Source organism: Symphalangus syndactylus, chromosome 2 (assembly GCF_028878055.3).
Source record: "Symphalangus syndactylus isolate Jambi chromosome 2, NHGRI_mSymSyn1-v2.1_pri, whole genome shotgun sequence".
NCBI lineage: Eukaryota > Metazoa > Chordata > Mammalia > Primates > Hylobatidae > Symphalangus > Symphalangus syndactylus.
Genome location: NC_072424.2, coordinates 5166696 through 5191028, shown reverse-complemented (window position 1 = coordinate 5191028; position 24333 = coordinate 5166696). Strand labels below are relative to the sequence as shown.

The 24333-nt window shown below is 57.0% G+C and overlaps 2 protein-coding genes and 1 long non-coding RNA gene across 8 annotated transcripts; all 3 read right to left on the bottom strand.

Annotated features, from left to right (window-relative positions):
- Positions 1-876: 876 nt before the first annotated feature.
- Positions 877-7575, bottom strand: FUOM (fucose mutarotase). 5 transcript variants are annotated; one of them, XM_055244868.2, is made up of 7 exons: positions 6545-7575; positions 4406-4576; positions 2915-2983; positions 2671-2741; positions 2362-2460; positions 1457-1530; positions 877-1157 (listed from the first exon to the last, which is right to left on the bottom strand). In XM_055244868.2, the coding sequence occupies exons 2-7, from the start codon at positions 4461-4463 to the stop codon at positions 1091-1093; spliced, it is 438 nt and encodes a 145-aa protein (XP_055100843.2). In that variant the 5' UTR covers positions 4464-4576; positions 6545-7575; the 3' UTR covers positions 877-1090. The 5 variants fall into 5 exon arrangements, with proteins under 5 accessions (XP_055100843.2, XP_055100850.2, XP_055100833.2 ...); XM_055244875.2 differs by lacking the exons at positions 4406-4576; positions 6545-7575 and adding an exon at positions 3650-3752 and having other exon boundaries at positions 877-1226; XM_055244858.2 differs by lacking the exons at positions 4406-4576; positions 6545-7575 and adding an exon at positions 3650-3752.
- A 141-nt stretch (positions 7576-7716) lies between these two features.
- On the bottom strand, positions 7717-19225 carry ECHS1 (enoyl-CoA hydratase, short chain 1). Its single transcript, XM_055244784.2, has 8 exons — positions 19030-19225; positions 16264-16461; positions 15610-15737; positions 14792-14891; positions 12376-12480; positions 11533-11652; positions 10207-10274; positions 7717-8199 (listed from the first exon to the last, which is right to left on the bottom strand). Exons 1-8 carry the CDS (start codon positions 19115-19117, stop codon positions 8134-8136), a joined length of 873 nt encoding a protein of 290 aa, XP_055100759.1. The 5' UTR covers positions 19118-19225; the 3' UTR covers positions 7717-8133.
- Positions 19226-20522: 1297 nt separating this feature from the next.
- LOC134732301 (uncharacterized) lies at positions 20523-24315 on the bottom strand. 2 transcript variants are annotated; one of them, XR_010115315.1, is made up of 2 exons: positions 22692-24315; positions 20523-22582 (listed from the first exon to the last, which is right to left on the bottom strand). It is a non-coding gene; the product is annotated as an uncharacterized lncRNA (long non-coding RNA). The 2 variants fall into 2 exon arrangements; XR_010115314.1 differs by having other exon boundaries at positions 22732-24315.
- Between the last annotated feature and the right edge of the window lie 18 nt (positions 24316-24333).

Below are 24333 nucleotides of genomic sequence, written 5' to 3'. Positions count from 1 at the left end.
CTGCAGCCAAGCCCAGACAGGGTCCCTTCCCCAGACTTGGGGCCAGATCTCAGCTGGGGTGGGCTTGCCTGCACCCCCAAGGTTCTCCTGTGGTCCAGAATGTGGATCTGGGACCCTGGGACTTGCCCCTTGGAGCCCTGGGGACACCAGCCCCAGGCCCTGGGGGAAGCCCCTGTCATCCCCACTCCTGCCCTTGGTGCCTCAAACTCCAGCCCTGCCCCATCTTCTTCCTGTACCTGTGTCACTGCAGCAAGTTCTGGGGAGCAGGGGGAGGGTCCTGGGGAGAGGCCCAGGGTCCGGACAGTGGCTGGTGGTTATTCTTCCCCATCCTTGGGGACCAGTCCAAGCATCCCATGGGCAAGCCTCCCAGGCACCCCCTTTCAAGAACCCCCTGCATCCCACCTCTGCCCAGCACTGGGCTCCAAATGACCTCGTGTCCTTTACCTCCCCTGCCTGCCAGGGCAAGTGAGGCTTTCAGCGGGAGGCCACCTACTGCCACAGGCACAGGGAATGGCCCACACCCAGGCCTCTCCAGCCGGCACCTCCCTCAACAGAGCTCACACAGTTCCTCCCGAAGCGTCCAGTCCAGCCCCTGCCACCTGCCTTCCTGCTGGGTGGAAGGAATGGACCCCAGTGAAGAACCCCCTTGGTGTCCACAGCCCAGGGGCTATAGCAGAAGTCCCCACCCCTCTCAAGGCCTCCAGGGCAGCCACTGCCCCCACTCCAGCCCTTGGTGTCCCCAGGGCCCCAGGCCTGATTTCCCACTGAAGGTTTCATCAAGGGTACGTGGGGGCCGCTCTGGAGCCAGCAGCCTCCCTTGAGCTCAGCACCAAACAAGTCTGAGTGAGAACAGAGCTGGAATTGGAACCTTGAGACTGAACGTTGACCAGCGACTACGTTTTTCCATCATTTTCACAAATCAGGGACACTTGTCCCAATTAGCAGGGCCCACCCCAAGACTGCTGGCCCCCTAGAGCTCTGGCCAAGGCCCAGGTCTGGGAGCTGCTGCTGGGAGGCCTGTTGTGAGTGGTGATACTGAAGCTCAGGGTGGCCCCAATTCCTCTTCCGGCCCAGGTGGTCTTCACCAGGCCTACAGCAGGAGGTTGAGGGCAAGCACCCCCTTCTTGAGGATGAGGTTTCCGTAGAGGGCCGTCTCCCTGCAGAGGAGCCAAGCCCGGCACTGAGCTGGGCTGCAGGGTCAGGGTGCCGAGACCCTGTTCCAGCATCTGGGGGACAGAGCAGACCCTGTCCACCTTCACCCACTTGATGCTCAGGCAAATGGGGGCCCTGCCCCCCGAAACTCCTCCCTGGTCTCTCCACTCTGTGGGACGTCTAGCCTCAGCCAGGCAGAAACTGAGAAGAGGGTAGGGGCAGCTTCTGAGGCCCCGGTGGGGATGGGGGCAGCTCCTGAGGCCCCGGTGGGGATGGGGGCAGGCCTGAGCCAGCTGGAACTCACCCCGTTGCCACAACAGCAAAAGCCTTCTTAGCCCGCTCATAAAACTCAAACCTCTCTATCTTTGCCAGGGCTCTCTGGAAGACAAAATGGCAGGGTTGGAGGGAACCCTGCCCAGAAACCCTCATGGGCCAGCCTTGGACTCCCCAGGGCCCTAGCAGGGAGGGCATCAGGAAGCGGGGCCCCTGAGTTCCATTTCTTGGGCTCTCCCCCTGCAAGGGCCCCACGGGCACTCAGCCTCCGGCTCCCAAGGCCTAGGACAGGGGGTCCCAGGACATGGTGGACGAGGAACCTGTCATGCTTGAGTCTCTGCCTGGCCTGGGGCCACCCAGACAGCTCAGTAGACTGTCGAGCCCCTGCCAGCTGTCCTGGGGGGTCCCCTGCCCAGGACGAGAGCCCCGGCCCCCCTTATGGAGGGCCTGCTCAAGACCTGCCGGTGGGTTGCCCAGGAAAATGGGCCTGTCCCCTTGCAAGGCAAGCTGTGGAGGGGGCTGAGTGAGACACAGCATCCAGCTAGGCCTCTGACCAACCACAGCCAGGATGGGGCGAGAGACCTGGGACCAGGGGGCACCCCTCCAGGGGAGATTGAGGAGTGGAGGCCAGGCATCCTGAGTCCCCCAGGCTCCACTCACAGGCTGTGGTGGGTGATGACCCCCCTGGCAGGTCAGGATCCTGGGCGGGGCAGGGCAGGTGGAAAGCTCGGAGGCAGAGGAGGAGGGGCCACACTGCCCAGGTGCACCTCTTCCACCCGGCTGGTGAGGGAGTGCCAGTGGTCCGGGGTTCTCAGGGTGATGGGTGGGAGACCGCCTGAGGACAGAGCTTGGGACCCTCTGTCTTTGGCTCCTCCTGAGCCTCCAGGAGACAGAGGGTCCCTGGCCCTTTCCCCACAATTGGGGCTGCAGGCTTACCGCGCAGCTGGCCCTGCGTAGGATGGACTCGTATTCCGTCCACACTGGGGTCTGCAGGCCCCTCTCCTTGTCGCTGGGCACCAGCTCCATGACTGCAGCCTAGAGGGAGGGGTCAGCTCTGGGGCCCTGGGCACTGCCAGCTTTCCTGGTCAGGTGACCATTCGGGACTCCCCTGGTGAGGGTCAGGGCCCCTTTGGGGACACATGGCTTCCCTCCCCCCCCACTCCAAGGCAGGTGGGCCCTATGAAGCCCGCAAAAGGGGAAACCGAGGCACGGAGCAGCAGGGTGCAGGGGCGACTCAGCCCTCACCGGACTCTCCACATAGGTGTCCAGGGGCAGCAGCTTCAGCGCCGCCTCCAGGAGCTGCGGGATGCCCAGGCCTGGAGGGCGGAGGAGGCGGCACTCAGTCTCCAGCCTGCCCGCCCGCCTGCCTGTCTGCACCCTTCACACTGCAAGCATGGACTTGGGGCCACGACAGACCACAGAGGAGCCTCAGAGCCAGGAGCACTGCTCACCCGCCCGCCCTGCCCTGGGGGACCTGGGGCTCGCTCACCGTCTGCACGGATCTCCATGGGCCCACACTGGCAGATGGAGGAGGCCGGGAAGTTCAAGTCCGCAAGAACTAAACAGCCGGGAGGACAGCCCGTGGTCAGCACCTATCCGTGCCCTCGGGGTCGGCGTCGCCCATCCTCCCACCGAGTCATGGCGGCAGATCGTGGGTCACAAGGGGTCTCAGGTCAGCCGGTTGGGCGCCCCCACCGCCGACCGGCCGCAGTCAGATCTGCAGGGCTGGAAGCCAGGTGGGGAGGTGGGGAGGGCAAGGTCCCTGTCTGGGAGGCGGAGGCGTCAACGGCTGCCCGCGAGGCTGTCGGGTGCTGACCAGGCCAGGGGGCCGACCCGGACCCGGCCGCCTCCCCAGGGGCCAGAGGACGCGCGGCTGCCCGCGATGCCCGGACCAGGCCCCCGGCCACCCAACCCCTGCCCCGGGACCCCAGGCCCCAGGAGAAGAAAAAGCGCCGAACCCTCAGGGGCAGCCCAGACGCGAGGGCTCTCGGGCCGTCTGGGGAGAGACTCCGGGAGAAGCTCGGGCCGGCCCCGCCCAGAGCCCCACGAGGTCTCAGTTCCCTAAAGAATGCCGGGGAGGGGGCTTCCTGCCCGGAAGCCAGGGAGGCCAGAGCAACGCCCCCACCCCAGGACCCGGCCCTTCCCGGCCCGGGGGTACCCGCGCAAGGCTCGCCCTCCTGCCTGCCCCGGGGTGCTCCCGGAGGCCCCGGCCCGCTGCGCTCACCGATCTCGTCCCCGTGCCCCATCCGCGCCAGCGCGTAGAGCAGCTCGGGGGACAGCAGTGCGGGGACACCCTTCAGCCCCACCATGGCCCGGCAGACTGGGCAGGCGGGGCCTGGGGGCGGGGCGGGGCCTGGGGGCGGGGCGGGGCCTCACGTGGAGGGCGGGGCTTTAGGGTCCCGGGCTTGGGGCTTGGGGCTTGGGAACGGGCTGGGCCTAGGGTTCGGCGGGCTGGGGTCCGCTTGCGGCTCAAGGAAGGGCTGCGAGCCCCAGGAACTGGGGACGCGCGGGCTGAGTTGTGGCGTGGGGGCAACACCCAGCCAGCTCACGGGCCCCTCGCCAGGTCCGAGACTCGGGCGCCCTTGCGTTGTGGCTGGGGGCTCCCCAGTGTCCCTACCCGAGCCTCCTACCCCGAGCTCCCTCAGGCCGAAGGGGTTCAACCGCCGCGGCCTCCCCTCATGAGGGTCTCTGCCCTCTGACTACGTCGTGCTGCCCTTAGGCCTGGCAGAATGCCCGGAGCTCACCGGGTCCCTGGGGTCACCATGGTGGGTAGCTGGACCCAGGCCTTCAGCCCACGCTCCTGAGGGGCCGGGAGCAAGGGACACGGGAGCCGGGACTTCGGACCCCCTGGGGGGGTCCAGGAGGGCAGCCAAGCCCAGCTTCCAGGTTCAGCTGCGAAGTGCCAGGACACCTAAGGGTCCTCCGTCATCCCCCAGTGTCAGCGGCCTGCAACCCCCTCCCAGGACGGCGGCGTCCTCACCTTCGGCTGGGCTCAGGCTGGCCAGGCCCTCCCTCCGCGGAACCACCTTCTTCCACATGATTCCCAGCTGGACACCAGCTGGAGGGCCAGCACTGCGGCCCTGGCCCTCAGCCCTGAGGTGACACAAATGCCTCGAGGCCTGGTGGCTCCTAAAAAGTTCTGAAAATCAATCTGTATGTGAAAAATGACAAAGCCACGTCAGAAAACCCGGAGGAAACAGACGTCTCCATGTTGAACTGCTTGGCCCTAGGAGCCAGTCCCCATGGGAAGTGGCCTAGGCTGCGTCGAAAAAGCCTGGTAGGGCCGCCCAAGCTGGCACCCAGCAGCACCTGAACAGCTGGCCCTGGGCCGGCCGCTCGGGCAGAGAGACCAGGGCTGCCCAGGGCCTGCCGATGAGGAGTGGCTTTGCACCGAGGCCACCGGGTTTCAGAGCTGTACCTGGGCAGTTTCTACTCCAACCTGTAAGTGGAGAGTCACCGTTTACCCAAATATACAAGGGCAAGCAGACTTTACAGAGATGGGCAAGAAAGTTTTCAGCTTCAAAACCAAATCAGGCCGGGCGTGGTGGCTCATACCTGTAATCCCAGCACTTTGGGAGGCCGAGGCAGGCGGATCACTTGAGGTCAGGGGTTGGAGGCCAGCCTGGCCAACATGGTGAAACCCCGTCTCTTTAAAATATACAAAAATTAGCCGGGCATGGTGACCAGCGCCTGTAATCCCAGCTACTTGGGAGGCTGAGGCACGAGAATTGCTTGAACCTGGGAGGCGGAGGGTGCAGTGAGCCGAGATCACTCCACTGCTCTCCAGCCTGGGTGACAGAGAGTGACTCCGTCTCAAAAAAAACCAAAACCAACAAACAAAAAACACCTAATCAAACCCCAAACAATAATGGGGCCAGAGGTCAACTAGCTCAGGAGTGAGTGGAAGCCTCACTCAGTCTGGGGTTCCCCTGCCCCGGACAGTGGCACCCCTCCCTCCAGGCTCCCTGGGGCCAGCATGAAGACAAAGTCCACTCCCCAGCCTAAGGGTTGGGTGTCTCTCCCTGCCAAGCTCTGGAACCAGATAACTAGACGCAGCCCTCTGAGATGCAGCTTCCATGCTGGGCCCTTTCTTGGCTTCCAGCCAAGTGTGGCTGACACAGGTATAAACGCGAGGCTGCAACCGGCCCTACGGATCTCTGGGGTTCCATTGCTTGAAATCAAATTATGGAGGCTGACCCCAGTGCACATGAAAAGTTAAATGGAGTGGATTTTCTCAATGTTCAGGCTTCCTCCCTTGCATACTTGAACATTTGGTGCCTATCGATCTCTGCATGTTTACTCCAGGCTCCAGGGCCAGTGGTTCATGACCCGCACGGACCTCCACATGCTCCACTCCAGTAAGTGAGCAGGTTCCAGGTTCCCTACCCCAAGGGAAGAGCCTGTTACGTCCTGTTGGACCTGAATCAAACTCCCTTTGTACCTGTTTCAGTATCTGTCAAACAGTCCCAGATCCCAAGGCTTATCTGAGGCTTATCTAAAAAGAATATCTCCTGCCTGTTTTAAGGCCAACTGCATGAGAACTCCCACCTGGCCTGGCAGAGCAAGATAAACCTGCTCCACCCTGAAGCCGGCTCTGAACTAGTGGACTCCAGTCACGGCACACAGGAGGACAGACAGGGTGGGTGGGAGTGCAGAGCCAATGCCTGCAAGGCGAGCGGTCGCAGAGCACGCTGTGCCCACTTTACGTATACATGTAACCGGACACATGGGCGTGGCACCTGCAGTGTTCAGGGAGCCAGAGCTCAGCAAAGGTCACTGTTCTTCTTTCTTGATGCAGGTGAACCTGTCCTTGGTATTCAGCCCAAGTCCTCAGGGGTGGGGGCTCACACACTCTGCCCACCCAACCCAAGGCCATGACCACAATCTAGACCACCTACCCACACCGAGCTGCGGGGCCAAGTGGAGGAGACATCTGCAAACGCTCTCTGGTGTCTGCACTGAGCTAGGGGGCAGGTGGGCTTCCCTGGGGGAAATATCTAGAACCATGGGCATGATGACATGTCATAGTATGAAACGTCAGGGCCACTAAAAAGAATGTTATAGGACCGTCATTTAGTGAAAAAATCAAATGGTGAAACATGCCACAACAGGCACAAACCTTCTGGACAGTATGTAGCTTGGGCTGCTGTGATGCAGTGGCATGGTCTGGGTGGCTGATAAACACTGACTTTCCACAGTTCTGGAGGCCATGGCTCCAGGCAGGTTCGGTGTGTGATGAGGCCCACCCTGGTTCACAGACAGCACCTTCCCACAGAGCACTCACACGGTGGGAGGGGCAAAAGAGTGCCCTCAGGGCTCTCCTAAGGGCAGTAACCCCACTGGAGGAGCTCTGCCCCCTCATAGGGCACTAGTCCCACTGGAGCTCCGCCCCCTCATAGGGCACTAATCCCATTTGAAGAGCTCCGCCCTTATGACTACTCACTGCCCAAAGTCCCCCCTCCTAATGCAGTCATGGTAGGGGTTAGGATTGCAACCTAGGGATTTGGGGTGGGGCTGAGTGAAATGAGCCTGACCCAAAGGGACAAATGGAGGTCCCTCCATAGAGACAGGAAGTAGAAGCATGGGTGCCAGGAGCTGGAGGGACGCAGAAAAGGGGTTGTTTAATGGGAACGGTTTCCGTTTGGGAAAATGAAAGCTTACTTGGATAGTAATGGCTGCACAACGAGAACGTAATTAATGCCACTGAAATGTGCACTTAAAATGGTTCAGGCCAGCCTGGGCAACACAGGGAGACCCCGTCTCTACAAAAGATAAATTTAAAAAGTTAGCTGGGTGTGGCAGTGCACCCCTGTGGTCCCAGCTACTTGGGAGGGGGGAGGATCACTTGAGCCCAGGAGATTCAGGCTGCAGTAAGCTGTGATTGAGCCACGGCACTCCAGCCCCGTCTCTAAAAAACAATGGTTAAGATGATCAAGTTTACGTCATGTGTTACCACAATAGAGAAGAATGCAGTAAACTGAACAGAGAGCTCCTTATGACAGAAGTACAAAGAAAATAGGGTGCGCTCTCGTGAGGAAAGGGCTCTACGTAAGTGGGTGTGGAAGAAAACCATAGACCATGCCTGTGCACGTGTGCAGGGGTGTGTGCGTGCGTGCACAGAAGTCTCTAGGATGCCACAAGCCCAGCTGTTCACAGTGGCTACCCTGGAAGTATGATGTGAGGCAACTTACTATACAAACTTGTTTTGTTTGAATGTTGTTCCTTACAGTGAAAAAACAAAAAAGTTTAAAAAAACAACTGACACGACAGAATACTCATTCCAGACATGACTACAGGGCATGATGTAATCTGAATCACCATCACTTGAATCAGCAGAGCATCTGTGTGAAGGCAGCATACAGTGTTTCCCTCAGAGCAGCCCCATTCCTCAGCGGCAGGGACACAAGGACCCGCAGGCCCTGCTTTCCGTCCGAGCACAGCGTGCCCAGAGGGACCAGCGGCGGCTCCTCAGCAGAATTTTAGATTTGGAAGAAGGTGCTCCAGTCAGGATGCGAACACGGACCCTCACAGGCTGGGTGAAAAAGGCTGTCATGCCGTGAGAGGTCGGGCCGTGACCACGCAGCAATCAGAGAGAAACTGCACACCACGGACACTGCTCTTGAAAGGAGGATGATTTACTTGCTTCTAAAACTGACAGGCTGCACTTGTCCTCTCCAAGCAGAGGTGTGAGGCAGGGGCAGCTGGTTCTCACTGGTCTTTGAAGTTGGCCTTTCTCTTTTCCACAAACGCGGTCATACCTTCTTTCCGGTCATCCTGGTAGGAAAAGGAACAGAAACAGAGCTGGACACGCAGTCTCCTCACAGAGCCTGATGCCAATGTCCACCCGTGTCTCCCTGGCCCTGCCTCACTCATGCTCACAGGGGCCCAGGGGGCCGGGGAGGGGACTCAGCGGCAGGAACACCTGCCCAATCAGAGCTGGGCCTGGGCGCGGGGACTTTCACCGCCTCTCTTTACCAGTCTAGGTGACGGTCATCCAGGGGCCACTGTGTATGTCCAACAAGCTCACATCTAAAGAGCCTCAGATGCACCCATCTTGGTCACTCACCAAGTCATCAACTGGATGATGGGTGACCTGTATCAGGGGCTACTCTGTGTTGGAGTAGGACATGAGAACTCAACTCTGCATCTGCTTTTCTTACACTGTGTGCACGTGTCCCCAGGTGTGCGTGCACACACACACACGCATCTGTACCCCTTCCTCAGGTGCCCAAACCACTTTTAATTTTTATTTTATAGAACAATTAGGCCGGGCGCGGTGGCTCACGCTTGTAATCCCAGCACTTTGGGAGGCCGAGGCGGGTGGATCACGAGGTCAGGAGATCGAGACCACGGTGAAACCCCGTCTCTACTAAAAATACAAAAAAATTAGCCGGGCGTGGTGGCGGGCGCCTGTAGTCCCAGCTACTCGGAGAGGCTGAGGCAGGAGAATGGCGTGAACCCGGGAGGCGGAGCTTGCAGTGAGCCGAGATTGCGCCACTGCACTCCAGCCTGGGCGACAGAGCGAGACTCCGTCTCAAAAAAAAAAAAAAAAAAAAAAAAAGAACAATTAAAACACCGAAGTATGACTTTCTCCCAGTGAAAGACATGAATTAAAATGGTAATCTGGCCGGGTGCAGTGGCTCACTCCTATAATCCCAGCACTGTGGGAGGCTGAGGCAGGCAGATCACTTGAGGTCAGGAGTTCAAGACCAGCCTGGCCAACATGGTGAAACTCTGTCTCTACTAAAAATACAAAAATTAGCCAGGAGTGGTGGTGGGCACCTGTAATCCCAGCTACTCGGGAGGCTGAAGCAAGAGAATCACTTGAACCCAGGAGGCAGAGGTTGCAGTGAGCTGAGATCTCACCACTGCATTCCAGCATGAATGACAGGGCAAGACTCTGCCTCAAAGGGAAAAAAATAAAAATTATGATGGTAATTAGTGGAATTACTTTAAGTTACTGGCAGAAATCTTATAAAATATTGCTCTAAAGCTTCAGCTTATCTTATTAGAATACATTTGAGCCTATTCCAAATAATTGGAATGATCTAAAAAAACATGGGTAAAATGAATTACATTTTTTTTTTCAGACAGAGTCTCACTCTGTCGCCCAGGCTGGAGTGCAGTGGCGTGATCTCGGCTCACTGTAACCTCCGCCTCCGGGGTCAAGCAATTCTCCTGCCTCAACCTCCAGAGTAGATGGGATTACAGGCACCTGCCACCACACCTGGCTAATTTTTTTGGATTTTTAGTAGAGACGGGTCTCACCATGTTGCCCAGGCTGGTTTTGAACTCCTGAGCTCAGGCAATCCATCCACCTCGGCCTCCCAAAGTGCTGGGATTACAGGTGTGAGCCACCGCGCCCGGCCTCATTTTTTAAAAAAGTATTTTTTTTGAGACGGGGTCTTGCTTTGCTGCCCAGTTGGACTCCAACGACCCGCCTCAGCCTCCCAGGAAGCTGGGGCTACAGATGCTCGACACCCGCCTGGCTGAAACTGCATTTTCAATAAAGGAGCTGCTTGAGAATGCAATTCATAGACCTCACATAACAGGAAAAACAAGAAAAGCCCCTGTAAGGTTTCTGTACTTTTGAACTTCCACATGCTCTACTTTTTTCCTAACATCAAGACCCACTGATAGAGCAAATCTGATCTCGTTAAAGGTGAGGCTGGCAGTTCTGACCAGAAAGAAACCATACTTAATGATAAAATTTAAAAGGAAATTCCCAGCAACTTGTGTGACTGCAATTTGCTTGATTCTCCGGTTGAACAGTTTACTCACGGTGGCAAAGGTTGAATAAAAGAGTTTCTTCTCCAACTTACTTCCTTCTGTTAATGTCATTTCAAAAGCTGAAAAACAAAGTCCCAGAGCCAGAGTTATGAACGGAGATATTACATGCAGAACCTTTCCTGCATGGTGACAGGAAGCCTTCCGCACTGAGCCATGCACAACTGTGCTTTCGATGCGGCCCTGCCCTGCGCAGGCTTCCATGGTGCCGCCCTTCTCGAAGGCAATGCCCCAGCGGAGACCTGGCAGAACCAACAGCTCTCCTATGGCCCCCGAACGTCACACTCGGGTGGCCCAGGGCCCCAAGAAGGGAGAGGAACTGGATGAAAGGTGAGATGGCAAACTGTGCCCTTGAGGAGAGGCTGTGAGGCAGCAACGGGGCTGCAAACAGAGAAAAATAACCAAGGATGAAAACCAGGAAGGACAGCACGGGAGCCAGAGCTGGGCACGGCCGGCACCAAGAATGCCTTTGGCCCTGCTCATTCCAGGCCCCTTCTTTGCACAAGGCCAAGCAGAGCAGATCCGGGTGCGCAGATGGAGGAAGGCGCTGTGGTTCCAGGGCTGGTGAAGGCATCCTCTCCGAGGGGAGCACGACCTTGCCAAACGCCTTGGGCGACAGCAGCCTCCGTTTCTTCAAAATGCTCTCCTCACCGTATCCTGCCTCAAGCCAATGGCAAGCCGGGGGCATGGCCGCACCGTCGAGATAAACGTACTCAGAGAGGTTAGGGGACCTGCCTGGGGCCACCCGCACCTATCCGGACTCAACCAGCTAACAACCATCTCATTCCACATGCTGAGAATAAACTGTGACATTAAAACTTGAACATTTCTGAGGAGGGGAAGTTCAGATCCACTTCCCTGGCAGAGGGAGAACTAAAAGGGATCCAGGACAAGAATGAACAGCGTGGCGCTGGCCTGCAAGCCTGCGTAGCCACCTGCCAGGCACACACGCAGCCACCAACCCCAGGTCCTGAGAGGTGAACCGAGCCTCCCTATGGGCGAGACCACTTTACTTTTGGGACCTCTGTTCCCTTCTCAGCCTTTCCCTGCCATGGCCAGCTCTGTACTGCCCTCACCTCCCAGGCCTGGTTCAGTTCTTGGGCCCTGGTACAAAGGGGAGCTGGGAACATCTCAGCAGAGTTCCTGAGTGTGTGACCAGAAACCACAACTCTACAGACAGCAGAACTGAGACACTGAGAACCATTTCTGCCCAGGAGGGCTTAAGGTATATTCATTTGGAGCCAGAAAGCCTGCTGCTCAGGAATACTCCTGACAGCCACGGAGACTTCTCCAGCTTCTCTTCCTGGCGGGATCCCCTACCTGCATTCACTGATTCTTTGGCCATCGCTACTATAATTTTAGAATTGCTGGCAATTTTTTCTGCACACTGGATGGCTTCTTCCACCAGTGTCTCAACAGGACAAATCTTGCTTACAAGACCTGAAACACAAGAAAGTCGATGAGTGATGTGCAGAAACAGCACTTGTCTATTCCTTCTCGAGTGAGTGGCTGCCGGGAGCAGCGTGGCTGGAGCACCCCAGCCTCTGGACGCTAAGCAAGGGCGGCTTCCACCCAGGAAGTGCTGCACGTGCCCCTTCCTGAGTGCTGAGTGCTCTTGGCACCGCGGTCACTGTGCTCTCAGACATGTGGGCCAGGCTGTCCACAGCGCCGACGGCAGAGGCAGCCAGACACGGGGACAGTGATCACCAACAGGGCAGTGGGAGGACCGGCCACTGAGGCCTGGAGATGCCCGTTGCTTACACTGGACTTTGGGGACCCAACTGCTGGGCTGTTATTCTGTACCAGATACTTACATGTGGTTCCACTTCCGTACATACAGTACTTCAAGATGTAGAAACAAAAGGCAGTCAGTCTTCTCCCAGGTCCTCAGGACCCAAAAGCTCATGCAACCACCATGGGGACACCTGGATGCCGCCCGGGGTTTCTGTGGGGTTCCCACAAGGGGGACGCCTGGATGCCGCCCGGGGTTACTGTGGGGTTCCCACAAGGGGGACGCCTGGATGCCGCCCGGGGTTACTGTGGGGTTCCCACAAGGGGGACGCCTGGATGCCGCCTGGGGTTACTGGGGGGCTCCCTCGAGGGGGACATGTGGATGCCGCCCGGGGTTTCCATGTGGCTCTTGCGGGCAGCCCCAACCCATACCTGCTTGCTTGGCGTCCTGGGCTGAGATCCGGTCACCGGTGAGGACCATCTCCATCGCCAGCGACTTCCCAACAGTACGGGTAAGTCTCTGGGTGCCACCCGCACCTGCGGGGAGGGGCTGGTCATGGCTGGCACTGTGACGAGTGAACCCAAGAAGACATCACAGCTGCGCAGCCAGCAAGTTCCAAGGGGCTTAGGATAGGCCCTGAGACAAGGTCCAGGGGTCAGAGGCCTGGCAGCACAAGAGCCCAGGAACATCAGGGGCAGCAGCCCCTTTTCAAGCTCAGGCCCCACATCGGGTGCTCCCCTGTGGGCAAAGGATTACCCAGGTGCCGAGGCAAGAGACTGAAGACACAAACTGTTTTGGTATAATAAAGAAAACAGAATAACAATAGTCATAATACAAATTAGATATAGAGATGATCATGGACAATTATCAATCATTATTATAAACATTATTAATCATTAGCTTTTATATTACTCTTTGTTCCATTACTATATAACCTGGGAATAACCGGCGGGTATAGGGTCAGGTGCTGAAGGGACATTGTGAGAAGTGACCTGGAAGGCAAGAGGTGAGCCCTCTGTCATGCCCGCGTAAGGGCCGCTTGAGGGCTCCTTGGTCAAGCGGTAACGCCAGTGTCTGGGAAGGCACTGTTACTCAGCAGACCGCAAAAGGGAGTCTGCCTTTCCTTGGAGGAGTCAGGGAACACTCTGCTCCACCAGCTTCTTGTGGAAGGCTGGATATTATCCAGGCCGGCCCGCCGTCATCTGGAGGCCTAAACCCCGCCCTGTGGTGCTTCAGTGGTCACACTCCTTGTCCACGTTCATGCTCCTCCCGTACTCCTGGTTCCTCTTTGAAGTTCGTAGCAGATAGCGGAAGAAGAGATAGTGAAAGTCTTAAAGTCTTTGATCTTTCTTGTAAGGGCACAGAAGAAAACGCTGACGTTTGCTGCCTTCTCTCTGCTTCAGCTACCTAAGAGGGAAGGCCCCCCGCCCCCCCCCGTCCTAAGATCACGTGACTTGCTTCACCTTGTCAATCACTTAGAAGATCCACCCTCCTTACCCTGCCCCCTTGTCTTGTATGCAATAAATATCAGCACACCCAGCCATTCGAGGCCACTACCGGTCTCTGCCTCTTGATGGTACTGGTTCCGCGGGCCCAGCTGCTTTTTCTTTATCTCTGTCTTGTGTATTTCTTACAATCTCTCGTCTCTGCATACCGGGAGAACACCCGCTAAGCCCCATAGGGCTGGACCTGACACTCCCCTAACACCCTGACATTGGATCAAGGTGGTGGCTCTGTGGGGCCCTCCCCAGCCTCTGTGGTCAACATATTAGAAGCTTATAGGCCACCCTGACCTCAGGCACTGGTCCCTTATAGTAGCAGCTGTTCTAGGGATCAGACCCTAAACAAACGCGCCAAGCTCACAGCTCAAGGCCTCAGAATCAGCCTGGTCAAATTCAGAAGGCAGCGAAGGGCGCCCTGAGTGCAGCTGCTCCCCTCAGGGTCTCAGCTCCCTCCTGGCTGCTCGGCCTGGGCCCACCCTTCCTACCAGGCCCACCCTCAGGGTCTGAGCTCCTTGCTGGCTGCTCGGCCTGGGCCCACCCTTCCTACCAGGAGGACCCTGGGGTTAGAGGGTGTTTCTCTCTGCCAAGAGCCCAGGCCCTTCTCACGGGCCTGGGTGGGGGGTCTGACTCCCCACCCTGAACTCAGGCCATGTGACCTCCATGGCCAGTGAGACGGCAGTGGGCAGAGCTCCCAGTGCCACCCAGGGTCACCATGTTCTCTCCCTGCCATGGACACGAATCACAAGCAAGAACTGTCATGGTTAGAAGCCAGTGTTGGCCGGGCGCAGTGGCTCACGCTTGTAATCCCAGCACTTTGGGAGGCCGAGGTGGGCGGATCACAAGGTCAGGAGATCGAGACCACGGTGAAACCCCGTCTCTACTAAAAATACAAAAAAAATTAGCCGGGCGTGGTGGCGGGCGCCTGTAGTCCCAGCTACTCGGAGAGGCTGAGGCAGGAGAATGGCGTGAACCCGGGAGGCGGAGCTTGCAGTGAGCCGAGATTGCACCACTGCACTCCAGCCTGGGCGACAGAGCGAGACTCCGTCTCAAAAAAAAAAAAAAAAAAGAAGCCAGTGTTACCCAGGACCAGCCTCTCCCAACACCATCAGATGTGGGACCTGGGCACAGTCACAGGAGCCACACACAGTCCCGGGACTCTGAGGCTCCCCCCAAGCTCTGTCACAACCACTCTAGCCTCTGTGGCTATCCACAGAGGGACCACTGACCAGACATGGGGCTGCCCATCCAGGGCCTCTGGTCAGATATGAGCTGTGGGCCCTAAGACACAGGCAGATTTTGAGTAATTACCTAAGGCATCTATGCCAGAGACAGTGTCACTCTTTACCTGGGATGGTTCCTAGTAAGATCTCCGGCTGTGCAAACTGGGCCTTCTCACCGGCATAGATGATATCACACATCATGGCAAGCTCACAGCCCCCGCCAAACTGTAAAACATTTGGCATCAGGAGAGTCTTACCAGGGGAACCCAGTCAGAAATCACTCTGCTTGCTTATTCAAATTTTCCATTTAAAAGAAACAGTGTTGGGGGTATGACAAAGACTAACATAGTGGCACCAAACTAGATAATTGCTATGATAAGTTAACTACAGATGGTGGATGCTGTTTACCAGGGGCTGGCAAACATTCTGTAAAGGGCCATGAGGGTCTTACAGGCTCTGCTGTCACGACTCAACTCTGCTGCTGTGGCCGAAATGCAGCCACAGAGACTAGGTGCACAGGTGGGTGTGGCTGTGCCGAGAAAACTCCATCCGCAGACCCCTGGCTTACACGGAAGGGAGCGTCATGAAATGATCACATTGCTTCCCTATAGGCCAAGATCAGTCTCAGCACTTCAAATAGTCCCAGGACACAGAGCTTTTAAGGGGAGCAAAAGAAGCGAGTTTATAGATGTAGCCAAAGCCAACACCTCTCTTCCAAAAGGCTTGCTGGGGAGAAGCTATCAGGTGAACAGCCATGAAAAAAGCAGATGTCAGGAGATGTCCTCTCCACACAGTTCCTGGCTCTTTAGCACCATGAGGCAGGAAAGGAGGCTGCTGGCCTGGGAACTAAAGGCCTCTTCAAAATAAAAATCTGTTATGCTGTGTATGCACAGCACAGTTCCTTCAACCACGAGAGGAGGAGACTCTTGGCAGCAACACTCACGGCATAGCCATTGACAGCAGCAATGACTGGCTTCTTGACCTGGGCGAGGTGGTCCCAGTGCTTCAAGAACTTGCTGGAGTAACAGTCCTGGAAACTCAGGTTCTGCATTTCCTTGATATCAGCTCCAGCTAGCAGAAGTGGAAAGGAGGTTCCGGTTAGCGGAGAGCAGACAGCCCACCCGTCCTATATCCCCCAGACCAACAAGGAGCTTCGGAGCACACCAGACACAGGCACTGGGGTTGCTGGGCACGGCTGACACCAGGCCATGTGGACAGCTGTAGGGACGCTATAATGCCAGCTATAACAGAAGTCACGCAGAGGGGCCCTGGGGCAGGCGGCAGGTGCGAGGGAGGCGCCCACAGAGGCTGGGCATATTCGTCAGGACATAGGCCCTCGACACACACAAAGCCTGACTGCCAAGGACCTAAACCCCTTTGAAGAAGCTACTTTGCTGGTGGAGCACGTGCGTCTCCGGCATACACAAAGCTGCTCATGCAAGCCGTTCCCATGACCGTCTTCACTCGACATTTGAGGAAGTCCCCAGTCGCGTGCCTCTGCCATCACAGAGGTGCAAGTCTGTCTGGAGGTTTCTCCCAAGGCCACATGTGCCTCCCACATCTGCCCAGACACAAAGGCCTTCGCTGCTGCGTGTACCTGCAAAGGCCTTATCCCCGCCGGTGACGACAATGGCCCCCACGGCTGGGTCCTCCTCGAAGGCCTTCAGGGCCTGGTTGAGCTCGTCAATCAGGCCATCGCAAAGTGCATTGAGGGCCTTGGGGCGGTTCAGTTGGATCAACCCCACAGTGTTATTCTTCCCTCTTTTTTCTGCGATGATGTACTCAAAGTTAGCACCTAGAGCAAGAAGGCAAAAAGGGGTATCAAACTGGGGAGAATGGGGGAAGGGATGTGGCCCCACCGGTGGATACAGTGTGACCCCAAGAGGCCCTCTGAGGGCTCCCTGCCCAGTCCCCAGTGGCTCCAGGTGTAGCTCTCAGCCACAAGGATAGATGGTAGCCTTGGTCCACTGTCTCTGCTTTCACATGTGTTTGAACATGTCCTAAAGAAAATCCCCAGGCTGGACGCGGTGGCTCATGCCTGTAATCCCAGCAATTTGGGAGGCCAAAGCGGGCGGATCACAAGGTCAGGAGATTGAGACCATCCTGGCTAACATGGTGAAACGCCGTCTCTACCAAAAATACAAAAAATTAGCTGGGCACGGTGGCTCACGCTTGTAATCCCAGCACTTTGGGAGGCCGAGGCGGGCGGATCACAAGGTCAGGAGATCGAGACTACGGTGAAACCCCGTCTCTACTAAAAATACAAAAAATTAGCCGGGCGTGGTGGCGGGCGCCTGTAGTCCCAGCTACTCGGAGAGGCTGAGGCAGGAGAATGGCGTGAACCCGAGAGGCGGAGCTTGCAGTGAGCCGAGATTGCGCCACTGCACTCCAGCCTGAGAGACAGAGCGAGACTCCGTCTCAAAAAAACAAAAAAAAAAATACAAAAAATTAGTCGGGTGTTGTGGCGGGCGCCTGTAGTCCCAGCTAGTCAGGAGGCTGAGGCAGGAGAATGGCGTGAATCCGGGAGGTGGAGCTTGCAGTGAGCTGAGATCACACCACTGCACCCCAGCCTGGGCGACAGAGTGAGACCCCGTCTCAAAAAAAAAGAAAAAAAAAAAAGAAAAAAAGAAAAATCCCCAGCACAGAACACAGCCCACAGCTGCTTTCCTTCTCCTAATATGCCTTGGTCAGCTCTTCCCAGGACACCACACTGGAGACAGCCCTGGACTCTGCTGCGACAAGGCACCGGGAAACACCTTCTTTCAACAAATGCCAAGAGGTGAGGGGGTGTAAGCCAGCTCCTTGCACTTGGTTGGTAGTGGTCCCCCGGGGCCCAGCTGCCTTTTATGTCTTGTGTCTTTATTTCTACACCCTCTCGTCGCCTCACACGGGGAGAGACCCACCGACCCTGTGGGGCTGGTCCCTACAAGAAGGTGAACCTGAAAAGACAAAGGTAGCCTGTGTGTTGGGTGCTTGCCTCTGTTAGTGGCAAAGCAGGGATCATAGTCCCTGTGCTATGGGTTTCGTTTTTTTTGTTTGTTTTTTTTGAGACTGAGTCTCATTCTATTGCCCAGGTTGGAGTGCAGTGGCGCAATCTCGGGTCACTGCGACCTCTGCCTACAGGGTTCAGGTGATTCTCCTGTCTCAGCCTCCCGAGTAGCTGGGACTACAGTCACACACCACCACACCCAGCTAATTTTTGTATTTTTAGTAGACATGGGGTTTCACCATGTTGGCCAAGGTGGTCTCAATGACTTCAGGTGATCCACCTGCCTCAGCCTCCCAAAGTGCTGGGATTATAGGCATGAGCCACTGTGCCCCGCTGTATCCTGTGAGTTTCTAGGGGTAACTGGAAGATCAGAGGTGAAGTGTCTGGCAGCAGTGCCTGCCATGCAAGATCCAGGAAAGGGTTGCTGTCAGGGTGGAGAAGCCGAAGGCCAAGGAGAGCTTGGGGATGAAACCAACACAACTCAGCGGTCCACTGGATACACAGGGTGAGGGAGGAAGAAGAAGCAAGAGTTCTTCCCCAGCCCAAGGCACGGCCCAAGATTCCTCAGATATTAGAGCCGGTGATGGCCGCTGGTGAATGGGGCCCCAGGTGAGCCACGAGAGAGGAAGAGGGCACCCCCTGTGGCTGGGGAGGAGGTGTCAGCTTTTCCCTTAGGACCCTCTGAGGGGCGGCCCTGGTCAGGAGGCACCCAGGACAAAATGTACCTGCATCTCCTGTTCTCGGGCTGGCCTGCTGCACAGGGGCTACACCTGCTCTTAGAGCCGAGGGAACACCTGGGATTTTCACAACCCCCACCCTGCGCCCAGTTGGCCAGAGGTCTTGGCATTGGGGCAGTACCAGCCAGCCGCCGGGCCTCCCGCAGGGCGTGGCCTGGTGAGAGTGGCCTCCTGCAGAGCCAGGCGGGGCGTGGGGGTGCAGGCCAGGGTCAGGTGGGTGGTGTCGGTGCGGGGTGGCGGGTGGGGGGGGGTGTTAAGCCTGGGTCAGGCTGTGGGTGCGGGTCAGGTGGGGGGTGCAGCACTAGGCGAGGGGGGTGTTGCAGGCCTGAACCAGGCAGGGGCTGCGGGTCGGGGTCAGGTGGTAGGTGCGGGGTCAGGCAGGAGAGTGCGGAGTCAGGCCCTGGGGATGCGGGATCGGGCGGAAGAGGGCTGCCGGGCCAGGCCGGGGGTGCGGGGTCAGGTGGGAAGGTGCGGGGTCAGGTGGGGGATGCGGGGTCAGGCGGGAGGCGGGTGCGGGTAGGGGTCAGGTGGGGGATGCGGGGTCAGGCGGGAGGCGGGTGCGGTCTGGGATCTGGTCTGGGCGTACAGGTCGGAGTCAGGACGAGATTCGGGCCGCCAGCTCTCACCGCGCACTCACCCGAGGCGAAGGGACGCCACGCGGGAGAGCGAACCGAGGGCCTCAGCGGGCCGCGGACGCAGGAGAGCAGGACACGCAGGGCGGCCATGGCGCTCTGGACTACTCGCCCGGCCCCGCGGAGCCGCCCCTTCGCCCAGCCTTTCAGGGCTCGCTCCGCCCACAGGCCAGTGCCGCGAGACCAGGCGGCCCTCGCGAGATCAGCGCGAGCAGAGCGAGTGGCGCGCTCTCCTCCAGGCCCCGCCCCAGGCCCCGCCCCCAGGCCTGAGTTGCCGCTCGCAGATCTAAGTCCGAGGGGCGTCCCCGGGACTCCGCCCTGGGCTGGGACCAGCGCCCTCCAGGCCCCACCGCAGTCGCCCGCGCCCCCGCCCCAGCCCTCGGGGTCCCAGCTGACCCCGGGGAGACCGCGCGGATGCGGAGGCGGAGGCAACGGCGGCGCCTGCCGGGCTCTGCGCCGCCTCCCCCCGCCCGCCCGCGTCTGCAGCAGCAGGGCCAGGGCACGGTGGCAGCGGCGTGGGCACTGAACGCCGCATTAGGAAGAGTTTTATTTTCAAGTACGCAGGACTTCAACAGATTTAAATAATAAAATTTTGATTCATTTAAGTTATTTTATTTATAACTTTTAAATTTCTAGACAAGTATTGTGGAGCATCCATTTGTGTACTTGCCCGGATTCTGCAAATGCCAGGGTGGAGATAATGCCAGGGTGGAGATAAAACCATCCTGGATAAAATGGAATGGAAAGCGAAACTGCTATTGTGACTGGTGGAAGGTGTCCAGGTTCTTGACGTCTTGAACAAAGAACTGGACAGAACGCACAAAGCGAGGAAAGAAGGAAGCAACAAAAGCGAGATTTATGGAAAACAAAAGTGTGGCCAGGCGCGGTGGCTCAGGCCTGTAATCCCAGCACTTTGGGAGGCCAAGGCCGGCAGATCACCTGAGGTCAGGAGTTTGAGACCAGCCTGGCCAACATGGTGAAATCCCCATCTCTACTAAAAATACAAACATTAGCTGGGCATGGTGGTGCACGCCTGTGGTCTCGGCTACGCGGGAGGCTGAGGCAGGAGAATTGCTTGAATCTGGGAGGCCGAGGCTGCAGTGAGACGAGATCGCACCACTGCACTCCAGCTTGGGCGATAGAGCGAGACTTCATCTCAAAAAAGAAACAAGAAAAGAAAACGAAAATAACTCCACAGTGTGGGAGCGGCTGAGCACAGGGGCTGAAGAGCCCCGTTACAGATTTTTTTGGGGGTTTAAATACCCTCTAGAGGTTTCCATTGGTTACTTGGTGTACGTCCTATGTAAACGGAGAGGACACTTTCTGTCATAGCGGAAGTGTTTCCATTTGATTTAGTTCTAGGGAGTCAGCATGAATTGGCCTCCAGACCCTGTTCTCCTGCCTCACTATGTTCAAGAAAATAATTCAATTCAAAGCAAAAATGAACACGCACCAAAATTTTCTTTCAAGACGGAGGATAAAATGAAGACATCTCATGTAAGTAGAAACAAATCGACAACAAACCTTTACTAAAAGACGCTCTACATTAGTGTAGTTAAACCTCTGGGACAGACAGGCCCAAAATGAAATGGCTCAAACAGAAAAGAGGTTTAATTCCTTCCTTCCTTCCTTCCTTCTCCTTCTCTTCTTTCCTTTCTTTCTTGGCTCGCTGTCACCCAGGCTGGAGTGCAGTGGTGTCATCTCGGCTCATTGTAGCCTCCGCCTCCCGGGTTCAAGCGATTCTCCTGCCTCAGCTTCCTGAGTAGTTGGGACTACAGGGGCTTACCACCATGCCCAGCTAATAGTTGTAGTTTTTTAGTAGAGTCGGGAGTTTTGCCATGTTGGCCAGGCTGTTCTTGAACTCCTGACCTCAAGTGATCCACCGGTCTTGGCCTCCCAAAGTGCTGGGATTACAAGAGTAGGCCACCGTGCCCGCCAAGAGGTTTCCTTTCTAATGACCCAGGAGGCCGGGCAGCTCCCGTCCTCCATCAAGTAATTTACCAACAAAAGCACAAGCAACAAAGGGAGAACATATGTAAATTGGATTTCACCAAAATTTACAACTTTTATGTCTGAAAGGACACTACCAAGATAGTGAGAGGACTGAACAGACATTCCTCCAGTGAAGCTAATCAATGTCAGATAAGCTCAGCATCACGAATCATTAGGGAAATGCAAACTGACACCTCAGTGATACGATGTCACACCTACTGTGCCGGCTGCCGGCTGCAAGAAAAAGCCCAACAGTCACAGCGGGTTGTGGGGCGTGAGCGGGGAACGCTGGTGCATTGCCAGCGGGAATGGAAGATGGTGCGGTCACTTTGGAAAACAGTCTGTTGTTTCCTGAAAAGGTCAAACAGCAACTCCACTCTTAGGTGTACACCCCAGAGAAATGAAGACAAATGTCCACAAAACCTTAGACACGAACGTTCATAGTAACATTATTCATAATAGCCAAAAAGTGGGAAAAAGCCAGTTGTCCATCAACTCATGAATGGATAAACAAAATGTCATATACCCAAACAATGGATCCATTAGAATGTATTTAACTATACAATGGACTCTATTCAGGAGTAAAAAAGAAAGAAGCGCTGGTCCACATTACAAAATGGACGAGCCTTGAAAATGTTACGCTCAGTGAAAAAAGCCAGACACAAAGGCCGTGCATTGAATGATTCCATTTCTATGAAATGTACAGAACAGGCAAATCCACAGAGACAGAAACTAGATTAGTGGTCACCAGGGGCTGGAGGGAGGGGATAATGGGGTTGACTGCTGAGGGGTATCCCCATTTGCTTTTTAGGGTGATGAAAATGTTCTAAACTTGGGGCCGGGCGCAGTGGTTCATGCCTGTAATCCCAGCACTTTGGGAGGCCAAGGCAGGCAGATCACCTGAGGTCAGGTGTTCGAGACCAGCCTGGTCCAACATGGTGAAACTCTGTCTGTACTAAAAATACAAAAATTAGCCGGGCGTAGTGGCACGCGCCTGTAATCCCAGCTACTCGGGAGGCTGAGGCAGGAGAATTGCTTGAACCTGGAAGGCAGAGGTTGCGGTGAGCCAAGGTAGTGTCATGCACTCCAGCCTGGGCAACAGAGCAAGACTCCATCTCAAAAAACAAAACAAAACAAAACAAAAAAGTTCTAAACTGGATGATGGTGACAGTGGCACAACTCTGTAACTAAACTGAACACCACTGAATTGAACACTTTAAACGGGAGAAGTCTTACAGCATGATGTCTATATCAATAAAGCTATTTTAAAAAATGAACAAGCCTGATTCAGTCAAAGCCACATGGGTAGTTGCCACCTTGATCACCATCGGTGGCATCATCCAAGGCTCTCTGGAGTTAGGAGAAGCACATACCTTGTACCAGTCAGACGGAAAAGAGGTTGTGTCCGTGTGTTCCAGCTGGTGGCTCTGGCATGGCAGGATCGTCCAGGACTGGCCGTGGTCACGTGCACTCTCCATTTCAGAGCAAGGGGGACGGGTGACTAACCCAGCCCCAGGTCAGAGCGTCAGCGGCAGGTGCTGTTGGATTCAGGCTGTGGCACCACATCTAGGGGACAAAGAGCGCATCGGTTGTCCCCACCCTGCAGCTCTTGGCGTCCATGTCTTCTCTCTCCGCGCCATAAAGCCAGAGTTCCCATTCCAGTCACTACAATCACCCTCCTTGCACCAGGCCTTCCGGGTGTGGGGCATGTTCACCTCTGGCCTGTGTGGACCGCTGTGGGGAGGCTTGGCCAGCAAGGTGCTGAGCCAAGTAGCTTTTATGGGGTCCTGCTGCTCCACAAGAGGATCCGGGAGGCTGAACTAGAATTAAGTTAGAATCTTTCGGTTCCCCTTCTGGCTGGGCTCCCCGCAGGAACCAGGAACGGGCTGGCCAGGAGGACATGATGGACCAGGAGGAGGTGACAGAGGCAAAGCCAGACCCTTCCTGTTCCACCTTGCAGAGGCTGTCCCAACGCAAGGTGAGGCCAGGGGCCTGGGGGACATCGATGCCTGACCAGAGCCCAGCCTGGACAGCCTTCCAGCAAAGGCTGGGCCCTGGCTGACCGTAACAGCCCAGGAGAATGAGGACACGGGAGTCTCCGGGCTGGAGGAGCTGGCTGACCGGATGGTGCCTGACACTGTGTTGAAAACAGGGTAGCAGTCCCCAGAGGCTGAGGGGCCAAAGTAGCCTGTCCACCCAGAGTGGCGAGGCCCACGCCTATGCAGGAGGCCTGAGGCATGGGGTGGCATCCCTCACAGCCGTGCCCACCCAGCCCGTGCGCAGGGCGATGTGCTATGTCTGGGCAGTGAGCTGGGCCCCGCGGTGAGAGCAGCAACAGCTTGATTTCACACGGAGCCACTAGGGAGTGGGCCGTCCCCTTGGCCATACCCGTGGGGGACCCAGTTCATCTGTGGAATTCAGGACCCCAGAGTATTTAATCCGCCATCTCAGGACCTCCGCTGGGGAGCTGGGGCAGTTGGGTGGGTGGTCCTGCTGGGCTTCCGTGGTGCACGCCAGGGACCTCAGAATGGAGCGCCCCGCTGAGCCAGCGGCTCTGCTTCAGGCCCAAGAGCAGGGAGTAACAGAGAGGCCTGCTCAGGCAGAACAGGTGACACTAGTAGCGGGGGCTGCACCCCAAACACTTGCCATCCGACTGTGGGGGTGGGGCAGCCCTTCTTTCCTTAGTCCTGGCATGTTGGGTGGGCCAGCTTGGTGGAGAGCTGGCCCTGCTGACCCGCGATCCGCCCTGGGTTCCCCATGGCCTGGAGGCAGGAGGAGATGGCCACTGCATCCAGCGTCGCCTCCTGGCGCTGCGGGCCCCTGACGGACAGAGGACGCTCGACCCGTGCCCGCCACCGCCCAGGGAGTCGCCCGCCTCCCAGGCACCCGTCCCCCTCCCTGCCTGGAGCTCAGCTCGCGGGGTTGGCTAGGGAGTGATGGGGAGTGGAATCCAGCGTCACCAGGTCACCCTTCCAGGACCCTTTTCTCCAGCTGGGACGAGAAGGAATCAAAAGAAAGTCAGACACGGCTCAGGAGGCCCACGCCGAGAGTGAAGGGTAAAAGCTCACACTGGCAAACTGGAGCGCGCGGCCCCTCCGCAGAGGACGGAGGCTCAGGAGGCGGGGACGCGCCTGAAAACAGGGCGGGAGCGTTTCCAACCCCCGCGGACTGCGATGCAGTAGAAAACGCGGCCGCCTGCACCGGAGGAATTCTCCAGAAATACGGGCGTGCCTGGGTGTGCGCTCAACTTCCCCGGGCAAGGGACGTTTCTGCACTTGCCCTGGGCCTTCTGACTTTGTACTTCGGTCCTGTGTCCC